The 26,370-nt window shown below is 44.3% G+C and overlaps 1 protein-coding gene across 2 annotated transcripts in view; it reads right to left on the reverse strand.

Moving 5' to 3' along the window:
* CFAP92 (cilia and flagella associated protein 92 (putative)) overlaps positions 1 to 26,093 on the reverse strand; it is a 140,091-nt gene extending 113,998 nt beyond the window's left edge. The window contains exons 1-3 of one of the 2 annotated variants that reach the window (XM_056524213.1): positions 25,955 to 26,093; positions 14,354 to 14,683; positions 14,023 to 14,216 (exon numbers count right to left, since the gene is read on the reverse strand). In XM_056524213.1, the coding sequence (XP_056380188.1) occupies positions 14,023 to 14,216; positions 14,354 to 14,666 (507 nt within the window). In that variant the 5' untranslated portion in view covers positions 14,667 to 14,683; positions 25,955 to 26,093. The other variant, XM_056524212.1, reaches the window with a different exon arrangement.
* Positions 26,094 to 26,370: the final 277 nt, after the last annotated feature.

Below are 26,370 nucleotides of genomic sequence, written 5' to 3' on the forward strand. Positions count from 1 at the left end.
AAAAATGTAATTTTTCATTTGCACAGCCAAATGTTCCAAAGAGCTGTCAAATGCCAGTGGGGTGTAAATACTCACTGCACCCCTTATTAAATTCTGTGAGGGGTATAGTTTCCAAAATGGGGTCACATGTGGGGGGGGGGTCCACTGTTCTGGCACCACGAGGGGCTTTGTTTATTTATGAATGAGACTGCTACAGTATACATTGGACTCCCTTTTTTGACATGACAACGGACACTTATACTGCAGAAGTGCATTATGAATGGGGACTATTCATACAATGATGCCCTGAAAGCCAAAGGGGGCTCCTCTCCTTCTTGGTCCTACCAGGCGGTCAGGCAACCAGATATAGCCTAAATAGGGGTACTGCCCAGCCCGGGACAAACAGGGTGATAAAATATGGGGCGTATTTCCTCCATTTCAAAAGCGACGTACCTAATTGCAATTTTTTCCACTGACTTTGAAATAATTCTAGCTACACAATAAGGGCTTCACGTACTCACTTTTGCCCTAGGTGAATACTTTAGGGGGTGTAGTTTCGAAAATGGGGTCACATCTGGGGTTGCGGTATTGTTCTGACAGCTAGAATGCTTTGCAAGATGAAGTGCGGCCTATAATTTGTATAATGATATCCTGAAAGCCAAATGGTGCTCCTCTCCTTTTGGGTCCTACCATGTGGCCATGCAACCATTAAAAAAAAGATGTACTTTTCAAATTTTCTAAATTTAAAGTTAAAAATTGTTAGGCTTCTAATTAGTTTAAAATGTTAATTAAAAACAAAAAAAATCTGTCAAAATAAAACAGACATCTGAAAGTATAAGTTTCATAAACTATTTGGTCAGTAAGTATAAATATATGCAACCTATTAGTGTTAAAATAGCAAAAAATCTAAATATTTTTAATTATTTCATGATTTTTTGCATTGTAAAAAAAAAAAACTACAAATGATATCGGTACATGAAGGACAACTTGTGACAAAAAAACTATGTCAGAATTTTTGCGATTGGCAAAACGTTACCAGAGTTATTCTCTAATAAAGTCAGACATCCCTGATTTGAAAAAACAGGCCTGGTCTTTCAGGGGCATACAGGGGCAATACTTGTGTTGGTCCTTAAGGGGTTAAAGGAAAACTGTCACATCTTTGCTCCCACACTAGCCACAGGTACTGATGGATAGTGCGGGAGACGCCGATTCCTACGATCCCTACCTTGGCCGGATCCGCCTGGCCATTCGCCCGTAATCTTAGTTTTATTATACCTGGAAATCTGTCTGTAACTGGCATGGGCGGGGTTTCTGTAGCTTAATTTGCACTGATGTCAGCGCCGCCCACTTATGAATATGCCTCCCCCTCCCTTCAGTTAGGAGCAGCGAAGAGAAGGAGAGCTGGAGGGAGGGGGATGAATATTCATGAGCGGGCGGCGCTGCGGACACGCGGCGCTGACGTCCGTGCCAGTTAAGCTACAGAAACCCCGCCCGTGCCAGTTACAGCCAGATTTCCACATATAATAAAACTAAGATTACGGGCGAACGGCAGGGCGGATCCGGACAAGGAAGGGATCATAGGAATCAGCGTCTCCCGCACTATCCATCAGTACCTGTGGATAGTGCAGGAGAAACCTTACAGTTTTCCTTTAAGGCCCAAATGGGCTGAGTCCTTAACCCCTTAAGGAATCAGCGTTTTTCCATTTTCTTTTTTCCCTCCGTACCTTTAAAAAAATCATAAATCTTTCAATTTTGCACCTAAAAATCCATATGCTGGCTTATTTTTGCGCCACCAATTCTACTTTGTAATTACATCAGTCATTTTACCCAAAAATCTATGGTGAAACGGAAAAAAAAAATCATTGTGAGACAAAATTGAAAAAAACTCGCCATTTTGTAACTTTTGGGGGCTTCCGTTTCTACACAGTAAATGTTTCGGTAAAAATGACACCTTATCTTTATTCTGTAGGTCCATACGATTAAACTGATACCCTACTTACATAGGTTTGATTTTGTCGCACTTCTGGAAAAAATCATAACTACATGCAGGAAAATGTATATGTTTAAAATTGTCCTCTTCTGACCCCTATAACTTTTTTATTTTTCTGCGTATGGGGCGGTATGCGGGCTTATTTTTTGAAGTTTTTAGCGGTACCATTTTTGCATTAATCGGACGTTTTGATCGCTTTTTATTCATTTTTTTCTTGAAATAAAAAGTGACCAAAAATGCACTATTTTGGAATTTTTTTGCGCGCACGCCATTGCCTGTGCGGTTTAATTAACGATATATTTTTATAATTCAGACATTTCTGCACGCGGCGATACCACATATGTTTATTTTTATATACACTTTTTTTTTTATGGGAAAAGGGGGGCGATTCAAACTTTTAATAGGGAAGGGGTTAAATGATCTTTATTCACTTCTTTTTTTTTCACCCATAGGGACCTATAACACTGCACACACTGATCTTTCACATTGATAACTGGTTTCTCATAAGAAACCAGTGATCGATGATTCTGCCGCTTGACTGCTCATGCCTGGATCTCAGGCACTGAGCAGTCATTCGGCGATCGGACAGCGAGGAGGCAGGTAGGGACCCTCCGGCTGTCTTGTAAGCTGTTCGGGATGCCATGATTTCACCGCGGCTATCCCGAACAGCTCCCTGAGCTAACCGGCATGCTTTCACTTTCGACGCCGTGGCCCCGCGTTATAGATCGGGAGCGGACTCATGACGTAGCGGTACGTCATGAGTCCTTAAGTGGTTAAGGGGTTAAACAATATGTGGATGTTCTGTTTCCCGGGTTACTGGGGGGTTTTGCAGGCTGCTGCAGAGGGGGAGGATTTGCCTGGGTCTATGTTGGAGGCCATCATAGTATTGTTATTGAAGCTCAATAAGGACCCACTCTCAGCAGGTTCGTATAGACCAATCTCCCTACTGTGCTCTGATGTTAAGTTAATAGCGAAGGTCCAGGCTACCCGTCTTTTGAGGGTCATTACTACCCTGGTGCATGGGGATCAGAAGGGGTTCATGCTGGGGAAATTGACGGCAGATAATATCAGGAGGCTCTTTCTGAATCTCCAGCTACAACCTGAGGGCGCTGTTTGTAGAGCTGTGCTTTCAATCGACGTTGCCAAAGCTTTTGACAGCGTTGAGTGGAATTTCCTGTGGAGTGTCATGCGTCACATGGGATTTGGGCCCAGGTTCTTAACATGGATGCAATTGTTGTATGCTGTCCCAGTGCTAGAATTCGGGCTAACGGTTTGCTTTACCATTCCTTTCCACTGGGTCGCGGTACACGCCAGGGGTGTCCTCCATCTCCATTTCTATTTGCCTTAGCAATAGAGCCCCTGGCAGTACTCATTAGGGCTTCCACGGAATTTAGAGGCTTCCGTTATGGGGACCTAGAGAAACTAATTGCCCTTTATGCAGATGACATGCTCCTCTTCCTGGGAGATGTTGCGCATTCCCTGCTTCCTTTGATGGCCCTTATAGCAATGTACAGTCATGGCCGTAAATGTTGGCACCCCTGACATTTTTAAAGAAAATGAAGTATTTCTCACAGAAAAGGATTGCAGTAACACATGTTTTGCTATACACATGTTTATTCCTTTTGTCTGTATTAGAACTAACCCAAAAAGGTAGGAAAAAAAGCAAATTGAACATAATATCACACCAAACTCCCAAAAATGGGATGTGGCACCCTTTCAAAATTGTGGATAAATAAGATAGTTTCAAGCATGTGATGCTCCTTTAAACTCACCTGGGACAAGTAACAGACGTGGGCAATATAAAAATCACACCTGAAAGCAGATAAAAGAGGAGAGAAGTTCACTTAGTCTTTACATTGTGTGTCTGTGTGTGCCACACTAAACATGGACAACAGAAAGAGGAGAAGAGAACTGTCTGAGGACTTAAGAACCAAAATTGTGGAAAAATTTCAACAATCTCAAGGTTAAAAGTCCATCTCCAGAGATCTAGATTTGCCTTTGTCCACAGTGCGCAACATTATCAAGACATTTGCAACCCATGGCACTGTAGCTAATCTCCCTGGGCATGGATAGAAGAGAAAAATTGATGAAAGGTGTAAACGCAGGATAGTCCGGATGGTGGATAAGCAGCCCCAAACAAGTTACAAAGAGATTCAAGCTGTCCTGCAGGCTCAGGGAGCATCAGTCAACATTTAAGTGAAATGAAACGCTTTGGCAGGAGACCCAGGAGGACCCCACTGCTGACACAAGACATAAAAAAGCAAGACTACATTTTGCCAAAATGAACTTGAGTAATCCAAAATCCTTCTGGAAAACGTCTTGTGGACAGATGAGAACAAGATGGAGCTTTTTGGTAAAGCACATCATTCTACTGTTTACTGAAAACGGAATGAGGCCTACAAAGAAAAGAACACAGTACCTACAGTGAAATATGGTGGAGGTTCAATGATGTTTTGGGATTGTTTTGCTGCCTCTGGCACTGGGTGCCTTGAATGTGTGCAAGTCTTCATGAAATCTGAGGATTACCAACGGATTTTGGGTCGCACTGTACAGTAGGGATCGACCGATATCGATAACTTATACCGATATTCCGGTATAAGTTATCGGCTATTTCAACCCCCCCGCCCCGGTGAGGCAGAAGCCGTTGCAGATCAATGATTTAAAGCGGGCGCTTTAAATCAATGAACTGAAGCGGCTTTTGCGGTGCCAGAGACCGCTGCCGCCGCCACCCTCCCCCTGCCTGTCCTGAGTCTAACCACCACAGTTGCCCCATCGCCTCCCCCCCCATCCTCTGCCCACATACCGCCGCCGCTGCCCCATTGCCTCCCCCCATCCTCTGACCACATGCCGCCTCCCCCCCATCCTCTGCCCACATACCGCCGCTGCTCCATCGCCTCCCCCCATCTTCTGCCCACATACCGCCACTGCTCCATCGCCTCCCCCCCATCCTCTGCCCACATACCGCCGCTGCCCCATCGCCTCCCCCATCCCCGGTGTTATAAATACCTGTTCCCGGGGTCCGCGATCCTTCTGGCTCCATCGGCGTCCTGCGCTGTCACTGTGCGTACTGACTGTGACGTCGAGTTGGGGACGTCACTCGTCATTACGCAGCACAGCACACAGCAACAGCGCAGGAGCCAGAAGGATCACGGACCCCCGGGAACAGGTAATTATAACACCGGGGATGGGGGGAGGCAATGGGGCAGCAGCGGCGATGGGCAGGGCGGGGCATTATCGACAAGGAAATTGCCGATATCGATAATGTCCAAAATCGCGATTATCGGCCGATAATATCGGCCAAACCGATAATTGGTCGATCCCTACTGTACAGCCCAGTGTCAGAAAGCTGGGTTGTCGTCCGAGATCATGGGTCTTCCAGCAGGACAATGACCCCAAACATACGTCAAAAAGCACCCAGAAATGGATGGCAACAAAGCCCTCGAGAGTTCTGAAGTGGCCAGCAATGAGTCCAGATCTAAATCCCATTAAACACCTGTGGAGAGATCTTAAAATTGCTGTTGGGAAAACATTCCGGCTGAGAGGTGTAAGAAGCTTATTGATGGTTATAGGAAGCGACTGATTTCAGTTATTTTTTCCAAAGGGTGTGCAACCAAATATTAAGTTAAGGGTGCCAATTATTTTGTCCAGCCCATTTTTGGAGTTTGGTGTGACATTATGTCCAATTTGCTTTTTTTCCTCCCTTTTTACAGGTGCCAATATTTACGGCCATGACTGTTTGGTACTTACTGCAGCCCATCTATTAATTGGAATGAGTCCACGATCCTTCCCCTTAACCCCCACACTTCAGTACCGGTTATTGCTAAGGTTGGCCTTTCCGTTGTTACACAGTTTAAATATCTGGGTGTGTATGTTACTGCCCTCCCCTCAGATTATGTTACTCTGAATCTTATTCCATTGCTAGACCGTAATTCCCGTAAAGTAGCTACTTGGCATAAGCTTCCCCTCTCCATGGTCAGTAGAGCTAACCTAGTTAAAATGGTTCCCTTACGTCCTAACCAGTAGCACAGATGGGGTATTCCACCCCCCGTGAACTAGTTAGGACAGATGGAAGTTTTATTGAACTAAATTAATTAGTCAAACACACCCACAATACCCTGTATAAGTAAGAGGGTCACCCTCTGTCCCCTTGTGTTTTTTTCTGTCCTCCCGGACAGTGGGACAGATGGTGACCCCATGTACTCCTTTTACATGAGGGGGAGGGGGGTCTCTTCCTTTTTTTTTTTTTTTATCAACTAGGCAGTTTTTGCCTATATTTATTTCTATTTACTTGCCTTTTCTTTTAGGAAGGCTTCTGCATCAGGGGCTTTCACATTCTTCTGCGCATCTGCCGCGGCCCCGATCCGGAAGTACGTCAGCGGCGTCTGACGTCACTTCCTGTCTCTTACTTTCGTTCCCGGCTCGGTTTTCGCCGTTTCTATTAATCATATTGCGGCGAAACCAAGCGGGAACTTTCCTTTCTAGCCCCTTATCCATATACTTTTACAAATATCCTGTTTTAGACAGTTTTTCTAGTTTTTTCTATCCCCGCCTTGTGGGCGGAGTCTAAGGTTATGGCGCCTGCTGGGAGGATATTTAAACCTTCCGGAAGCTGTCACTCAGCCTCCTAGAGCGCAGTGCTGTCGGTTATCTCCTGCAGTTCTGTCTTTTGAGCTTTATGGTGCATCCTTGCAGATTGTACTGCTTATTACTTGCTATACCTGCCTGCTTTATTTAGCTAAAGCCCTGGGTATCTAATATTATATTTCTTTTAGCCACAATTTTTTGTTTTCTTGCCGCTATAGTTTCTAATCTTTCTCTTATATTTATCTTAGACATGTCAACTGAAGGCTCAGGGGACCGTGAAGGCTTGGCAAAAAAGACCACCAAGCGCAAGCACCTTTCTTGCCATGAGTGCAATATCCCCCTTGAGGATAGTTATGAATATGCTAGGTGCCCTCCCTGTAGAGCTAAAATGCTACCTTCCCACCAGACTGAGCCTACAGTCCAAGACATGTATGTGTGGGTCTCCTCCAACATGTTGGCCAGGCAAGCCTCTATTGAGGAACTTAAACACGCTGTTTCTCAGAAGCGCCCCAGACCTGCTTCGCCTCCCAGAATGGAGACCTCTGCGGATCTAGAGAAAGAAGAATCCAAAGTCTTCCTCTTCGGATGAAGAAGTTGCTGCCTCTTATTGTTTTCCTTTAGAAAAAACCCTGCGTCTTCTGAGATCCATCCGGTCGGGGGACCAGGATGTTGATCCGGGGGAAGCCTCTACCACCGCCTCTAAGGGGCCTAGGGTCTTTAAAGCGGATAATACCCTTCTGTCTAACCAAAAGATTTAAGACCATGTTTCCTATGCAGGAAACTCAGCTTTCTTCCTGGGGCCCTGTCCGTAAGGTTGACATGGCAGTTGCCAAACTGTCCAAGAGGACAGTGGTCCCTGCTGAGGATGGGTCTTCCTTGCAGGATCCAATGGATCAGAAGGCTGACTGTGCCATGAGGCGCTCCTACTCCACTGCTTCTGCATCAGTGGCGATAGCTTGCTCAGAGGTAGCAAACTTTTTAAAGACCCGCCTTTCTAACATCCAGTCGGATTTGGACCAGCCTCCAAGTCAATGGCCCTGGCTTCCGCTGGTTGACGTCCTCTGTGGTTGAAGCCTTGGAAGGTCGACAACTCTTCCAAGAACACCTTATGTGCTATGCCTTATGAACCCGGCATTCTTTTCGGAGCAGAGTTGGACCGCATTATGGAGGGACTTTCGGATAAGAAAGGCAAATCCCTTCCTTATTCCTCCTTTCGCGGTCGAGGGCAGCGTTCTGGGGCAGATCAGCCCCCCAGCCTAAGCCTCAGAGAGACTCGGGTAATCAACGCCGGGGCGGAAAACGCTCCCGTGGCTCCAAAGACAACAGAAAGCTCTGACTACGGGCTTCTACGAAGCTCTAGGTTCCCTGCCGAGGTGACCTTTCCAGTATCTCATCCTGTCCCCCATATTCCGGTTGGTGGTCGTCTTCACCATTTTTTAAGCGCCTGGTCCCTTCACATTCAGGACCCTTGGGTCCTGAGGATAATCTCGGATGGTTATTCGATAGACCTCGAATCGATTCCCCATTCCAAGTATGTGGAGACAAGAGTTCTTCCACCAATCAAACAAGCGGCGCTAGAAACTTACATTCTGGAATACATCCAGAAGAATGCCTTAGAGGAAGTTCCTCTTGCAGAACGGGGGTCAGGAATTTATTCTCCAGTCTTCCTAGTTCCCAAGGTAACAGGAGACTGGCAGATGATTATAGATCTGAGATACTCCAATCAGTACGTGAAGCACAAACGCTTTCGTATGGAAACTATTCAATCTGTAGTCAACCTCATCTCGCCAGGGGATTACTTGGCTACTCTGGATCTAAAGGATGCTTACCTTCATATTCCTATTCATCCGGTATACAGAAAGTATCTAAGGATCGCAGTTCAGGTAGGGGGAGTTCTAATACACCTCCAGTTTGTAGCCCTCCCGTTTGGTAAAGGTGTGTGGGGCCAAAGAAATTCCAAAGTGGTGGTAGCAGTAGTTGCTGCTCTAAGGCTCCAGGGGCTCAGCATTGTTCCCTACCTAGACGATAGGCTCCTCAGAGCACCTTCTTCAGCGATCCGGTCCCAACATCTACAATTAGCAGTATCCTTCCTTCACCAGATAGGGTGGATAGTCAATTGGGCCAAATCCAATTTCCTCCCAACGACCTCAGTGAGGTTCCTCGGCTTCATAGTCGACACAATCTCCATGACACTTTACCTCACTCCCGAGAGGAAACCTCAGGTTCAAGAATCGGCTCTTTTTCTCTCAGTACCCCGGAGAGTATCCATTCGCACTCTCATGCGGACGTTGGGACTTATGTCCACTACCGCGGATGCAGTTCCTTGGGCTCTTTGGCATCTACACCCTCTTCAGTCAGAGGTGCTCGCCACATGGAATCTCAGGCCGTCGGGCCTAAACAAGTGCCACTCCCTGTCTTATGTAGTCCGATCCTCTCTCAGATGGTGGTCTCTCCTCGAGGACGGCAAGTCTATGATCCAACCCTCTTGGATCATACTTACCACCGACGCGTCTCTTGTAGGTTGGGGAGCGCATCTCTTGGATCCAACAGTGCGGGGGTCTTGGTCTCCACAGGAGAGTGTGTTAACATCCAATCTCCTCGAGATTCGTGCCATCAGATTAGCACTCCTCCATTTTGCTTCTCTTCTTCAAGGGAAAGCAGTAAAGATCCAATCCGACAGCATGACGGCTGTACTGTACATCAACAAGCAGGGAGGCACTCGATCACAAAGCCTCCTCAGAGAGGTGGGTCTGATCTTGGATGGGGCAGAGAGGAACCTAACCCATCTGTCGGCAGTTCACATTCGGGGATCTCTCAATGTGATCGCCAACCGCCTGAGCAGAGGACTTTCAACTGGAGAATTGTCTCTCCATCCAGAAATATTCAAACAAATAACACTCAGGTGGGGTATGCCAGAAATAGATCTTATGGCAACAAGGTTCAACACCAAAGTGGTGAGATTTTGTTCCCTGAACAGGGAAGACAACCCAGAAGCAGTCAATGCTCTCTCCATCCCATGGAGGTTCAGGCTGGCCTACATCTTCCCTCTAATTTCCTTGATCCCGAGGGTATTGATAAAAATCAGGCAGGACCAAGCCTCTGTCATAGCCATAATTCCATTTTGGCCCAAGAGAGCTTGGTTTACCCAACTCTTGCAGATGAGTCGGGGACAATACTGGAGGCTTCCCCCAGAGCAAGCACTAGTGTCGGGGGACACTCACAGCTGCTCAAATCTTCAAATGTTCTACCTGACAGCCTGGAGGTTGACCAATCCCTTCCACATCTAGAAGGGCTTTCTAGTGCGGTCTTGAATAGTCTCTCGCATTCCAGAGCGGAGTCTACTAACAAAGCCTATAAAAGAATCTGGACAATCTTTCAGTCTTGGTGCTCCAAGAAACAACTTTCTGGACAGAATCCAGCTGTTTCCACAATTCTCAACTTTCTTCAGGATGGATTAGACAAGAATCTATCCCCTTCCACACTCAGAGTTCAAGTGTCAGCCATTTCTGCCTTTCTCAATAAACCGTTATCTCAAGACCCACAAGTCAAAACTTTCTTGAGGGGGTCCTCAAGATTAAAACCTACAATTGTACAACCTGTCCCGGCATGGGACTTGTCGGTGGTGCTCAAGGGGTTAGCATCTCCCCCCTTTGAGCCCTTGGAGGATGTGGACATGAAATTGTTACCATTAAAATAACTTTTTTACTGGCAATTACGTCAGCCAAGAGGATTGGGGAACTTCAAGCGCTCTCTGCACTTGAACCGTATACTAAATTCTTGCCTGATCGTGTGTTACTCAGATTTATGCAATCTTTTATACCTAAGGTTCCATCATTCCAGAATATATATCAAGTTATATCTCTGCCAGTATTTTCTCCTCATTCATCCTCAGATGAAGATAGGGCTCTTCATTGCCTTGATATCTCAAGATGCCTCCAGATCTATATAAGGAGATCTTTGGAGTTTAGGAAGAATGAAAATCTGCTAATTCTCTTTGCAGGATCCAAGAGAGGTCTTAAAGCTTCAAAACCCTCCATCAGTAGATGGGTAAAGGATACCATTCGTATTTCCATGGTATTCCAAGGTAAGGAGCGCCTCCTGAGTTTGTAAAAGCTCACTCCACCAGGTCTGTATCTACCTCCTTTGCGGAAAGAAGTCTTGTTCCTTTGGAACATATATGCAAAGCTGCATCCTGGAGTTCACTCTCCACTTTTATCACCCACTACAGACTTGACAGTAGAATGGCCGATTTCTCCTCATTTGGACAGACAGTATTATCTGCCGTCAGGCATGAGAGCCCTCCCTCATAGGGTTTCTGCTTGCCATTTCCCCATCTGTGCTACTGGTTAGGACGTAAGGGAATTGTTAATTTCTAACGATAATTTGTTTTCCCTTAGTCCTAACAGTAGCACAACTTTCCCTCCCTAGTTAAGTTACATTATTATTATTATTATTTTACTACTATTTGTTATCTTTTTTTTTTCCAGTTCTTCTTGTTCCTATACAATGGGACAGAGGGTGACCCTCTTACTTATACAGGGTATTGTGGGTGTGTTTGACTAATTAATTAATTTAGTTCAATAAAACTTCCATCTGTCCTAACCAGTTCGCGGGGGGTGGAATACCCCATCTGTGCTACTGTTAGGACTAAGGGAAAACAAATTATCGTTAGAAATTAACGATTCTTATGCCTCAGTTTTTGTATATTTTACATAATACCCCTGTATCTTTCGCAGCTGTATGATGGGCCGATCTTGAAGTCATTTGCTCAATTGAGGGAGGAATTTATTCTTCCTCGCTCATTCTTTTATCGTTATCTACAACTGCGACATGCCCTTGATGCGCAGTCTCGAGCTTGTGATTTGACTGTCGGCTCGTCTCTGGCGGTGAATGAGTTGTTCACTCAGATTTCTACTAAAGGTGTGAAATCTGTGCTGTATAGGGAATTGCTGTCAGATTAGTAGTGGGCGCAGATTATGGCTATGACCCCGCGGCTTGCAGTGTCGGAGTCTCACCGGGTGTCCCAAATATTTCTACTATACCGGGTGCATAGGATAGGATTAGGGTGCAGTCTGATTCCTGCTGTCCCTGTTGTTCTTTGCCCAATGCTCACTTGCTTCATGTGATGTGGGACTCTACTTATCTTACATATTTTCGGAATGATGTGGGACTTATATTGTCTGTGTTTTGCTTGTAATCTATCCTTGTCTCGTCTACACTTCTGTTTTGTGTTAGCCTTGGTGTGTTGTCCGCTGTCCAATTTCCTGTTTTTTGTGTCCGAGTTGCCTATGCCACTTGTTGTTGCCCCTTCTCTTGTGCTACTTGATATTATATTTTCTCTTATGTGAAGTCCATACAGTGTTTTTGAATATGTTTTTGGCCTTAAATATGCCTCTTGTTTGTGGGACGGCTCATTGTATTGCACTGCAATTCCACATCTTCCATAATTTTTTTGTTTTACCTGCTGTGAAGAAAGGACACGGGGGGGGGGGGGGGGGCTGGTTGGTGGGAGGGCATTTCTGTGTGGGTGGGATGGGTTTTCTGGGTTTTTGTATGCTGTTTGTTTTATATAAAAATCTAATCAAAATTTCTGATTGAAAAAAATTTATAAACTGGGTATCAATGTAATTGTACTGACCCACAGAATAGTTAACTGTTTTGTTAACCTGCCCTACAAATAGTTTTGTTTTGCAGTTAGGGCTGTGACTAACAATTATTGTTAGAAACAATAAGTTGGCTGAATATTTCTACGATTAATTGATTGATTGGATAACCTAAAGGGTTAACAGGGGGTACGAGAGAAGAGAAAGCACCTGAAGGGTTAATAGCAGTAAAAAGAGAAGGGGCGGCTCCTGAAGGATTAACAGGACAGAAATAGAGGGGATTCCACCTGAAGGGTTAAAGGGTACCTCTCATCAAAAAAACTTTTGATATATTATAGATTAATGTATGCAGAATAACTTTACAATTGCATGTTATTAAAAAAATATGCTTCTTTCTATTTAATGTTCCACTTTGAAGAAATGACCACTAGGGGTCTCCCTACCAGTCCTGGCAGCAAGCATTTCAGACTCATGCTTGAGTCCTAAACACTACGAGCTGCCAGTCTGCTTTGTTCACAAAGGAGAACACTCAGAGCTGCCAGCCTGCTTTGTTCACAGCCTGTTTGGCTGTGAAGAAAGCAGGCTGGCAGCTCTCAGTGTTTAGGACTCCAGCATGAGTCAGAAATGCTTGCTGACGGGACTGATAGGGAAAAATAAAATAGAAAGAAGCATATTTTTCATTAACAAGCTATTGGAAAGTTATTCAACATTCATTAATCTAAAATATATCAAAAGTTTATTTGATGAGAGGTACCCTTTAACAGGTGGAAAGAGATGGGACAGCACCTGAAGGGTTATCATGGGGAGAAAAAGAGAGGGGACAATACGTGACGAGTTAACGGAGGGTAAGTCACAGGTGACAGCACCTAACAGGGGGTAAGAGAAAGGGGAAAGTACCTGATGGGTTAAAAGGGGAGAAATAGAAAGGAAAGCATATGAAGGAAGGGTTAACCTATAAAGTTGGAGCCTCACTGCAGGGGATAAGAACAGGTTTACAGATCTTAGAGATGGCCATCCTCCCTGCACCAGGAAGAACAAATCTTCTGGAAGGTGACAGAGCAATGACCAGAGGCGACTGGGACAAGGAGGCCGTGCTCACTGATGACTATGGCGCCGGCTTCTGGACTGAATTCCAGGCCACGGTGTCAGTGCTGGAGGTAGGCTGTAGATGTCACAGGCCAACAGAGCCTTCAAAAGAGGGTGAGGGGAGACAGAGGGGAACAAGTAGGCGCAGACTGAGGGTGTTACGAGTCAGGGAAAGAGGTAGTGGTAGTAGATATACTTTTGCTTGCTAGGCCACATCCCCTAGACCAAGGTTACACCCCCTAACAACAGACAAATTGATGCTGGAAATGATTGTCAATGGTTTCCATTATCGATTTTAATCAATTTACTGTTGCAGCTCTATTTGCAATACATTATATGGTAAATGAAGGATGCCATTAAATAGTACAACTTGTCCTGAAAACAATAAGGCCTCATACAGCCCTGCTGATAACAATTTTATGAATAGTCGCTCTACTTGGTTACTGCAGCTCAGCATTCATTAAGGTAAATGACAAAAAAAATTGATGATAATGCCATCATCATAGGCAGAGCTATGTCACCATATATACAGACATAGATTACTTCATATGTATATTATCTCTATGTAAACAACATTAATGCAACAATTCACATCTTAACATAAATAATAAGGTTACCTAATGCTGAACCTAAACTCTGTCATGGTTTACACAAATGTTCAATCCTGTACCTCATATTCATTGTGTAGTCTAACAAGCGGTTTACACAAATACGTATACATCACATTTGTGGGCACCCTTCATTTTAAGGATGCTATTAAACCTGTATTATTCAACTCACCCGAGTCTCATGCTCCATATACAGCTTGGCCACAACCCCAAACATCACTACATCCACTTTAGTGGGTTCGGTGTCTTCAGGCAGAAGAAAGTATTCAAAGTGGAAATATTTCTGGGCTTTTGGGGCTTCAATGACCTTCTTGTGGTGCTTTCCATTGCCTTTTCCCTTATGATCAGTGTGTGATTCATAGTCTTCTACGTAAATTATAAAACAGAGTATATTGTATGAACAGAGCTGCTCTAAGAAACAGAATCATCTTCATTAGAAAAGACAAAAATAGAAAGAACAAGTCCACCAAACCAATGGCTTTTATACTATAATATTACTATACCTTTTTTGGGTGGGGATGGGATGGCAAAACAGATGGTTACCATGCAGGTCACTGTGTGAGTCCCATCATCCTTATCTTTACTAGCAGGCTCCCTTTCTTCAATCTCTTGGCTTAAGCCCATAGTGGTCACTTGACTCTTGGCCTCACATGGGTTATCTTTCTTAGCCTGCACTTTACACATCTCTGGTGAGGAGGAGTCAGTTCCATAATCGGATAAGTCTTCCTTTTGTGATGAAAATGTTCTTGGTTGGGATTTGGATTCACTGTCAGTGGGAAAACCGCTGTCATAGTCTTCAGAGTCTGTGGAAATCATTCCCCTTGAAATAGGACCTGAGGGCAGAGTGCCGGCTGTTAACACAATCCAAGCACTAGCTGCATCATAGGCACTCAAATTTTGGGAGGGAAAAATGCTCTGGATGTGAAGAAACCTGCTTTTGAGATTCCCTAAGGGTTTACTCCGACGGCAGAATTTTCTCAAATGAAAGCCCAATAGACTTCCATACACTTCTGAATTTCCGCATGCACAATTTCCGCAAGGATTCAGCACCAATTACGCAGAAACCACCCAAGGAAGCGGAATGGGTGTGGAAATTCTGCCATGGGAATAGACCTTTAGGCTATGTTCACACTCTGGAATGTTCGCACAAAGAATCTCCATATAGATATTCCGTAGAGTGCAGGTGCTAATATGCCGACGCTAGGACCACACAAGAATGTGCTGTCATATAGATGGCTACGCATTCTGTGCAGTCTCCACACAAAGAATTAACTTTCATTCTTTGTGCGAACAAGGAACTCATAATTTCCGTGTCAGAAACATCTCCGTACCAGATACCAATGCGGAATCCAACACGGAAATTCTGACATGTGAACATGGGCTAAGATTAACATTTAGGGATCGTCCACACTATGGAAAATCAAGGCGAAACCCACAGAGAAAGTTTCAGAGGAATTCTGTGAAGATTCCTATTGGAATTTTTGAGTTAGAATTTCCTAAAAGGATTTGAATAGGACTTTGATTTTAGGCACCTATTTCTGCTACAAATTCTGCAGAAAATAAGCGTCAAATCAGGAATTCAACACAGATTTTTTTTTTCTTTTTTTATACTATGAACATACGCTTAGGCCAATAGGCGCTAGGAACACTCAGAAATACACCGTCTAATATCTGCGACAACTCTTATCGCAGCATTTATTGCAGATGTAGCTGCACTAAATCTGCCGCTCATGTTGATTTACATGAAAAAAAATTTAAGATTTTTTATATAGAAAACTCATTCACTTTGCTGTTACTGTAAAGCGCTGCAGATTGTCCACAAGTAAATACACTATAGAAAATGTGAACACAACCTAAATGGGTTTAAAAGGGTTGTCCCATCTCCCTACTTCTGCTTATTCGGACTCCCCCAGCCTGTTTGCAGTAGCCGCAAACTGTCGGGTTGGCAAAAGCCAGCCGAAGTGAGGAAGTCACATGATTTGTGCAACTTCCATTTACTTAAATAAAAGTTGCACAATGTTGCAGCCTTGCGGGCTACTCTGGTTATGTAGCTACAAAAGTAAGGAGACGGGACAACCCCTTTAATCCACAATAAATCGGTGGCAATTTTAGGTCAAAATTTATCAATCAGTCGAAGACAAAAACTGTCTGATTTGGCCACAGCAACCAAATTGTACAAGAAAAAGAAAAGCTGAGCTGTGATTGGTCGCTATGGTGTTTTTTTGTCCTTAAAGGCTATGTTCACATATCATAATGTCCACACAGAAAATCTGTAAGCGGACATTCCGTGCGGAGCAGGCAGAAAGAATGGACAGGTTCATTCTTTCTGCGGACACAGAAATCAGAATTCAAAATTGATTACAATGGGACTCTGCTGTTCCGAGTTGTGAACATGTGGTTGCAGTGTTGATTAGCCATAGGGAATACAGGTGTGGGAAAAAAAAAAGAATAACATTTTTAGTTGAGGATTTTGGTGCAGATGTGCAGTTTTCCACACCAAAAAAAAAAATTATAAATTGCAACGCGGTGGACTTGAAAAAAAGCATTTGATATGCTATAGAGACATAAAAGTTTTAATCAGTCTGGGTCCGAGTGTTCAAACCCTGACTGATCAGGAAAACGCTGTGAGAGAAGTACATACAGTCATGGCCGTAAATGTTGGCATCGCTGAAATTTTTCAAGAAAATGAAGTATTTCTCACAGAAAACGATTGCAGTAACACATGTTTTGCTATACACATGTTTATTCCCTTTGTATGTATTGGAACTAAACCAAAAGAGGGAGGAAAAAAAGCAAATTGGACATAATGTCACACCAAACTCCAAAAATGGTCTGGAAAAAATTATTGGCACCCTTAACTTAATATTTGGTGGCACACCCTTTGGAAAAAATTATTGAAATCAGTCGCTTCCTATAACCATCAATAAGCTTCTTACACCTCTCAGCTGGAATGTTGGACCACTCTTCCTTTGCAAACTGCTCCAGGTCTCTCTTATTGGAAGGTGCCTTTTCCTAACAGCAATTTTAAGATCTCTCCACAGGTGTTCAATGGGATTTAGATCTGGACTCATTGCTGGCCACTTCAGAACTCTCCAGCGCTTTATTGCCATCCATTTCTGGGTGCATTTTGATGTATTTTTGGGGTCATTGTCCTGCTGGAAGACCCAAGATTTCGGACGCAAACCCACCTTTCTGACAATGGGCTGTACAGTGCGACCCAAAATCCATTGGTAATCCTCAGATTTCATGATGCCTTGCACACATTCAAGGCACCCAGTGCCAGAGGCAGCAAAACAACCCCAAAACATCATTGAACCTCCACCATATTTCACTGTAGGTACTGTGTTCTTTTCTTTGTAGGCCTCATTCCGTTTTGGTAAACAGTAGAATGTGCTTTACCAAAAAGCTCTATCTTGGTCTCATCTGTCCACAAGATGTTTTACCAGAAGGATTTTAGCTTACTTAAGTTCATTTTGGCAAAATGTAGTCTTGCTTTTTTATGTCTCTGTGTCAGCAGTGGGGTCCTCCTGGGTCTCCTGCCATAGCATATCATTTGGATGTTGACAGATAGTTCGCGCTGACACTGATGCTCCCTGAGCCTGCAGCTTGAATTTCTTTGGAACTTGTTTGGGGCTGCTTATCCACCATCCGGACTATCCTACGTTGATATCTGTCATAAATTTTTCTCTTTTGTCCATGCCCAGGGAGATTATCTACAGTGCCATGGGTTGCAAACTTCTTGATAATGTTGCGCACTGTGGACAAAGGCAAATATAGATCTCTGGAGATGGACTTGTAACCTTGAGATTGTTGCCATTTTTCCACAATTTTGGTTCTCAAGTCCTCAGGCAGTTATCTTCTCTTTCTGTTGTCCATGCTTAGTGTGGCACACACAGACACACAATGCAAAGACTAAGTGAACTTCTCTCCTTTTTATCTGCTTTCAGGTGTGATTTTTATATTGCCCACACCTGTTACTTTCCCCAGGTGAGTTTAAAGGAGCATCACATGCTTGAAACTTGAATCTTATTGTTCCACAATTTTGAAAGGGTGCCAATAATTATGTCCAGTCAATTTTTTGAGTTTGGTGTGACATTATGTCCAATTTTTGGTTTAGTTCCAATACACACAAAGGGAATAAACATGTGTATAGCAAAACATGTGTTACTGCAATCCATTTCTGTGAGAAATACTTAATTTTCTTGAAAAAAATCAGGGGTGCCAACATTTACAGCCATGACTGTACTTACTAGGGCTGAACAATATGGGGAAAATGTGTGATTACGATTAGGGGGGGTAAATATTGCAATTTTGATTTGCGATAGTGATATAACTGATGGTGAAATCCCCCCATTTCATGTTCAATCGCCTCCATTTTATGCCAAATCCCCCCCCCATTTCATATAGTCATTCCACTCATTGCATCACAGCCATTCTCCTAATACTATATGGGCTATAGGAGGGGGAAAAGGCTTTATAAGGAGAATGTGCAATAGGAGGGGGTGGCTATAGGAGGGGAATGGCTATATAACATGTGGAGAATGGGCTTTAGGAGGGAAATGGCTATTTATATGAGGGGAATGGGCTATATACCATGATGGAATTGTCTTTAGGAGGGGAATGGGCTATAAAACAGGAGGGGAATGCGCTATAGGAGGGGAAATCCCCTTCTATAACCATTTTCATGATTTCATATAACCCCTTCCCCTCCTATAGCCATGAAATTTATTTAATTCCTCCTCTATTTTAGGTCATGTCACACACTGACTGATGGCGTTCTGTTGCTCCCTTCCACGCAGCTGCCATGACAACACTATTGACCGCTGGGAGGATGTAGCTTTAAAGGAAAACTCCAGAATACAAAAATTGTCCTCCATACTGCCGGCAGTAAAAAAATAAATAGATACATACCTTCCTTTGCTCCCCCGATGCCTCTGGTAACCCACTCCAGTCTCCGCCACGATCCTCTTCCTGGTTGCCGGTGGTCGGCTTGTCATACTGCACTCGAAGTCCCGACTCGGCCGGTGATAGGCTGAGCGGCAGTGTGAGGTTTTCGGCCCCGGCACCTGCTGCCGGGGCCGATAACGCCACACTGCCGCTCAGCCTAACGCCGGCCGAGTCGGGACTTCGCTGTGGCCGGTGATTGGCTGAGTGCAGTATGAATCGCCGACAACTGGCAACCAGGAAGAGGATCAAGGCGGAGACCAGAGTGGGTTACCGGAGGCACCGGGGAGCGAAGGAAGGTATGTATCTATTTATTTTTTTACTGCCTGCAGTATGGAGGACAATTTTTGTTTTCTGGAGTTCTCCTTAAAATCACTTCCTCCCAGCGCTAGGCACTACTGGGAGGAGCAACTTTCCGTGCACGCCGACAATCAGCTGGTACGCCAGAGTACATACAAAGTCAGCTGGGACACAGGAAGTCTGGCCTAGCTGTCACCGCTACAGTCACTAGAGCTGTTGGACCCGCTGGAGGCGGACCAGCAGGTAATAATCACGTCATTTTCCAAGGCCAATATCCACATATTGCAATCCACAATTATCGCGATTCGATTGGGATTGCGATATACTGTGCAGGCCTAGTGCTTACAATGTTTTATCCTGACTCTGTGGCACATCACTGAGACTGGGTCATAATGAATATCTATAAAACTGTATATGTTACATAGACACAGTCAGGAGAGAGCACAGATGAGTGCTATCAGACAGGAGAGAGCACAGAGGAGTGCTATCAGACAGGAGAGAGCACAGAGGAGTGCTATCAGACAGGAGAGAGCACAGAGGAGTGCTATCAGACAGGAGAGAGCACAGAGGAGTGCTATCAGACAGGAGAGAGCACAGAGGAGTGCTATCAGACAGGAGAGAGCACAGAGGAGTGCTATCAGACAGGAGAGAGCACAGAGGAGTGCTATCAGACAGGAGAGAGCACAGAGGAGTGCTATCAGACAGGAGAGAGCACAGAGGAGTGCTAACAGACAGGAGAGAGCACAGAGGAGTGCTAACAGACAGGAGAGAGCACAGAGGAGTGCTATCAGACAGGAGAGAGCACAGAGGAGTGCTATCAGACAGGAGAGAGCACAGAGGAGTGCTATCAGACAGGAGAGAGCACAGAGGAGTGCTATCAGACAGGAGAGAGCACAGAGAAGTGCTATCAGACAGGAGAGAGCACAGAGGAGTACTATCAGACAGGAGAAAGCACAGAGGAGTGCTATCAGACAGGAGAGAGCACAGAGGAGTACTATCAGACAAGAGAGAGCACAGAGGAGTCATTTCAGACAGGCGAGAGCACAGAGGAGTACTATCAGACACATCCCCTATCCTTAGGCTAGAGGATAAGTTGTACATCCCGGAGTTCTCTTTTAGGCTGAGTTTCCACTTTTTTTCTGGCAGTTTTTGGAAAACTGCCACTGCAGTGTTTGAGCCAAAGCCAGAAGTGTATTCAAAAGGAATGGGAAACATAAAGGAAGGACTTATACTTCTGACTTTGGCTCAAAAACTGCCAGAAAAAAAAACAAGTGGAAACTGAGCCTTAAACCACTCTCACGAGCAGAGAAGGGGTTGAGCCCGGTGGGTCCGGTTGCCATGGGCAGCGAGGACCCAGGGCTAATGCAGGGCACCGCCGATCGGGCCAATGCCCGGCATTAACCCTTAAGACGCATTCAAAGTTGATCGCGGCATCTAAAGTGAAAGTAAAACTATTCCAGCAACTGATTGGGATTATTGCAACAGAATCGCTATGTCCCCATCAGTTTACTGGACGACAGTAGGGTCCTCACCTGCCTTCTGGTCATCCGATCAGTGATCTACTGCTCCAAGCTACTACTCCTATGGCATAGCAGTGATCAGTGTATGCATAAGAAGAATTCATGGTATAGCCCCCTGTGGGCTATAAAAAAAAATGAACCCTCATATAGCCCCGTACGCAGAAAAAGAAAGTTAGAGGGGTCAGAAGATGACAATTTTAAACATACTAATTTTGGTGCATGTAGTTATAATTTTTTTTAACCCCTTAAGGACTCAGGGTTTTTCCGTTTTTTGCACTTTCGTTTTTTCCTCCTTACCTTTTAAAAATCATAACCCTTTCAATTTTCCACCTAAAAATCCATATCATGGCTTATTTTTTGCGTCGCCAATTCTACTTTGCAGTGACAGTCATTTTACCCAAAAATGCACGGCGAAACGGAAAAAAAAAAATCATTGTGCGACAAAATTAAAAAAAAAACGCCATTTTGTAACTTTTGGGGGCTTCCGTTTCTACGCAGTGCATATTTCGGTAAAAATTACACCTTATTATTCTGTAGGTCCATACGGTTAAAATGATACCCTACTTATATAGGTTTGATTTTGTCACACTTCTGGAAAAAATCATAACTACATGCAGGAAAATTTATATGTTTAAATATGTCATCTTCTGACCCCTATAACTTTTTTATTTTTCCACGTACAGGGCGGTATGATGACTCATTTTTTGCGCCGTGATCTGAAGTTTTTATCGGTATGATTTTTGTTTTGATCAGACTTTTTGATCACTTTTTATTCATTTTTTTAATGGTATAAAAAGTGACCAAAATACGCTTTTTTGGACTTTGGAATTTTTTTGCGCGTACGCCATTGACCGTGCGGTTTAATTAATGAAACCCATAGGGACCTATAACACTGCACACACTGATCTCCTATGCTGATCACTGGCGTGTATTAACACGCCTGTGATCAGCATTATCGGCGCTTGAGTGCTCCTGCGTGGATCTCAGGCACGGAGCAGTTATTCGTCGATCGGACACCGAGGAGGCAGGTAAGGGCCCTCCCGATGTCCGATCAGCTGTTCGGGACGCCGCGATTTCACCGCGGCGGTCCCGAACAGCCCGACTGAGCAGCCGGGATACTTTCAGTTTCACTTTAGGGTTAATACCGCACATCGCCGCGATCGGCGATGTGTGGTATTAGCCGCGGGTCCCGGCCGTTGATGAGCGCCGGGACCGAAGTGATATGATGCAGGATCGCGGCACGATCCCGCTTCATATCGCGGGAGCCGGTGCAGGACGTAAATATACGTCCTGCGTCGTTAAGGGGTTAAGTAGTAAAATAAAACCTACAATACAGAAATTTAGGTGCACTACTGTGGTAGATGTATACAATGACATTGGCTAATCCCTCAACACTGATGTTAAAATTGAGACATTCGCCAGTGTATCCTTATATTAAGGACACACCAGAGCCCGCACACCAACGCCAAGGTTTCTCAGATGGCACGGGACCTAACGCTAACCTACCTGTGCGTATAAAGCAAAAACCAGGGGCCAGTGGGCAATTACAGCAGCACTAGGTCGACATGCAGCCTACTCCCAGTTCCCTCCAGCGTGAATAGGCACACATACAATGGGAGGAGGGAGAGAGGCTACAAGCCCCACCCAAGTTGGCTGATATAGGTGCATGGCCTCACAGGTGCAACCCTAATGCTGCCTGGAAAATGTTCAAGGCGCATTAACATATGGAGTTTACACACCTCCAAGTATAAATTTTTAAACAACAACAAAAAACGTGGTCTCAAATGGCTGGAGGTGCTCAACCCCAAATGCAGTTGTGCATATATACTGGGGGAGCAGATCCTGCCCTTGTAGTCCGTTGCTAGGGGCGATCCCCAGCATAAAAATGTTACACATCCACACCATTTATCCGGTGTAGGATTCTATTGTGGCACTTGTAGTCCGCTGCAGGCATCCTCCATTGTATGCATTTTTATGCTGGGGATCGCCCCTAGCAACGGACTACAAGGGCAGGATCTGCTCCCCCCAGTATATATGCAAAACTGCATTTGGGGTTGAGCACCTCCAGCCATTTTTGACCACGTTTTTTGTTGTTGAGTAAAATAAAACCTACATAAATTGGGTATCCCTGTAACTGTATGGAAATACAGAATAAAGATAATGTGTCATTTTCACCGTACAAAGGGCCCTGTGTAGAAACAGAGGCCCTAAAAAGTAGCAAAATTGTCATTTCCTTTTTCATTTCAACCCACAAAATGTTTTTCTTGGTTTCGACGCAGATTATGTTATAAAATAAGTAATGTTATTACAAAGTACAATTGGTGACGCAAGAAACAAAGTGCAAAAACAAACATTTTTTAAATTCTTAAGGACGTAGGGCATACCTGTACACCCTATGCCTGGTCCCCGTGTTTAAAACGGGGTCACACCGTGACTCCGCATCACACCTGGTCGGTCCCGGCTGCTATTCATAGCCGGGACCCTGGACTAACAGCACGCGGCACTGATCGTTGTACCGCAATCCTTCAGACGCGGCGATCAAAGTTGACAGCCACGTCTGAAAGTGAAAGTAAACGCTTCCCGGCAGCTCAGTCGGGCTGATCAGGACATCGAGAGCGGAGGTCTTCTTACCTGTCTCTGCGGCGTCCGATCTGGGTTTGATTGCTCCAAGCCTGAGCTACATGCTTGAGCAATCGAGCTCCTATCTCGCTGATCCATGCAAAGCTATGGCTTTGCAGGGATCAGCATAAGAGATCAGTTTGTGCAGTGCTATAGCTCCCTATGGGAGCTATAGCACTGCAAAAAAAAAGTGAAAAAAAAAAAAGTTAACAAAGGTCATTTAACCCCTTCCCTAATAAATGTTTCAATCACCCCCTTTTCCCATAAAAAAAAAAAACTGTGTAAATAAAAATAAACATGTGGAATCCGCGTGTGCAGACATTTCCGAACCATAAAAATATATGATTAATTAAATCGCACAGTCAATGGCGTACGTGCAAAAAAATTCAAAAGTCCCAAAAAGCGTATTTTTGGTCACTTTTTATATCATGAAAAAATGAATAAAAAGCGATCAAAAAGTCCGATCAATCCAAAAATGGTACCGATAAAAACTTCAGAACACGGCGCAAAAAATTAGTCCTCGGCCCGTACGCGGAAAATTAAAAAAATGATATGGGTTAGAAGATGAGAATTTTTAACATATAAATTTTCCTGCATGTAGTTATGATTTTTTTCCGAAGTACGACAATATCAAACCTATATAAGTAGGGTATCATTTTAACTGTATGGACCTACAGAATAAAGCGAAGGTGTTATTTTTACCGAAAAATGCACTGCGTAGAAACGGAAGTCCCCAAAAGTTACAAAATTAATTTTTTTCTTCAATTTTGTCAAACAATGAATTTTTTTTTTCCGTTCAATTTTTGGGTAAAATGACTATGCACTGCAAAGAAGAATTGGTGGCGCAAAAAATAAGCCATCATATGGAATTTTATGTGGAAAATTGAAAGCGTTATGATTTTTAGAAGGTGAGGAGGAAAAAATGAAAATGCAAAAACGGAAAAACCCTGCGTCCTTAAGGGGTTAAGTTGAAAATGGGCTGAGTCCTTAGAGGTTAAACTAGGGCTACATTGCTACTTTGGCCACAACACAGGTTGCGTTGCCAAAGATCGCTGTGTCACATTTCCTGAATCGCGCTGCATAACAGCGAATTTACAGGCATAGGCCTGAAACCTGAATAATTTCTAGATGGACTTCTGGTGGCCACTTGCAAATCATTGTCTCTAGTCACTTACATAAGATACAATTTAGCTTAATAGAGAAAGCACAACACAGCCATTTTTGGTGGTGTAACCTGATTCTTATTGTGGATTTTTACTTTTGTACAAAATAACTTGACATTCTACGGACTTAAAGGGGTAGTCCAGTGGTGAAAAACTTATCCCCTATCCTAAGGATAGGGGATAAGTTTGAGATCGCGGGGGGTCCGACCGCTGGGGCCCCCCGCGATCTCTCTGTACGGGGGCCAGGCTCTCCGGCCAGATAGCGGGTGTCAACCTCCGCACGAAGCGGCGGCCGACACGCCCCCTCAATACATCTCTATGGCAGAGCCGGAGATTGCCGAAGGCAGCGCTTCGGCTCTGCCATAGAGTTGTATTGAGGGGGCGTGTCGGCCGCCGCTTCGTGCGGAGGTCGACACGCTCCCTTCCCGCGGGCTGTCGGGGCTCCGTACAGGAGATTGCAGGGGGCCCCAGCGGTCGGACCCCCCGCGATCTGCAACTTATCCCCTATCCTTAGGATAGGGGATAAGTTGTTCACCACTGGGTCACCACTGGACTACTCCTTTAATTTCACTGTTTATCTCTGTGCAGATTTTCCCCGTAGCATGCATGATATTGTAATTCACTGGATTATCTGTATGCAAATCTGCTGTGAAAAATTCACAATTTGCTACCACCCAATGAGAAAATCATCTTATACTAGGACTTACCATACCTGCAATTAATTACTATTAATTATTACAAATAAATATGTGTGTATGTGTATATATATATATATATATATATATACATACATACACACACACATATATATATATATATATATATATATATATATATATATGCAGATAGGGACAGGCTGCTCACCACTCTCGCGTTTGCTGCGCTATCTCGTGCTGCGGACACCGGTACCGCTCCCGGCTTAGTAGAACTCTCACAGAAAAGAAAACGTCCGGCACTCGAGAAAATGCAGGTAAAACTTGTCAATGGCTTTATTCACACGCTTAGGCAGGACACAATCTGACGCGTTTCGCACCCTCAGGTGCTTAATCGTATATATATATATATAATTGGAGCTAAGGGTCATCCCATACATACAGGAGACAAACCTTTAGTCTTGTATATACTGGTACATATGGGGAGATTTATCAAAACGCAGAGGAAGTGGTGTAGTTGCCCATAGCAACCAATCAGATTGCTTCTTTCATTTTCCACAGGCCTCTTTAGAGGCCTGTGGAAAATGAAAGAAGCAATCTGATTGATTGCTATGGGCAACTGCACCACTCTTCCTCTGCACAGGTTTTCATAAATCTCCCCCCTTAGTACATAAATAAAGCTGGTACAGATAGGCATGCTGGGGGTTGTAGTTGTATTTATACAACTCCATGACATCCCCCTAGTTAAGTGATAAAACTTTTTACATTGTTACACAACTCCATGGCTGTAAAGTGATAAAACTCAGTTTTTCCATATTTTCTTATCCTTTACATTTTCCCTTTCCCGTCATTAACCCTTGCAGCCCCAGTACACTCCTCAGCCTCGTCTCCCCCTCTTCTCTTACCTTCTCCTCAGTCTCTCTGTGCAACAAAACTTTACAAACTAACTCGCAACAAATACAGTATCCATCCGCGAAGATAAATAGTCCGCGGTGTTCGCGTCATTTGTCGCTTCTATACACACAGTTTCCACCAAAACTATTGCTCCCTAATAGGAGATGACTGTATTCCTTAACCCGGGTGTATGGCGTGGGCTCAGCAGTGTTTAGAAAACCAAAAAATAACCTGGGCGGATGGATACACAATGGAGCGCGTATGAGGTTACCATAGAGACGGCTTGTCTATGGGGAGGGAGTCATGTGCGGACTCTGCGGAGACTGAATGAGTCCTAGTAAAGCTGAACTGTATCTGTGTGTGAGAATATGTATGTCACCCCACGTTACTAAATTACATTAGTATAATGTTTTCCAATCAGTGTGCC

The sequence above is a fragment of the Hyla sarda genome, chromosome 6, assembly GCF_029499605.1.
Source record: "Hyla sarda isolate aHylSar1 chromosome 6, aHylSar1.hap1, whole genome shotgun sequence".
Taxonomy (NCBI): Eukaryota; Metazoa; Chordata; class Amphibia; order Anura; family Hylidae; genus Hyla; species Hyla sarda.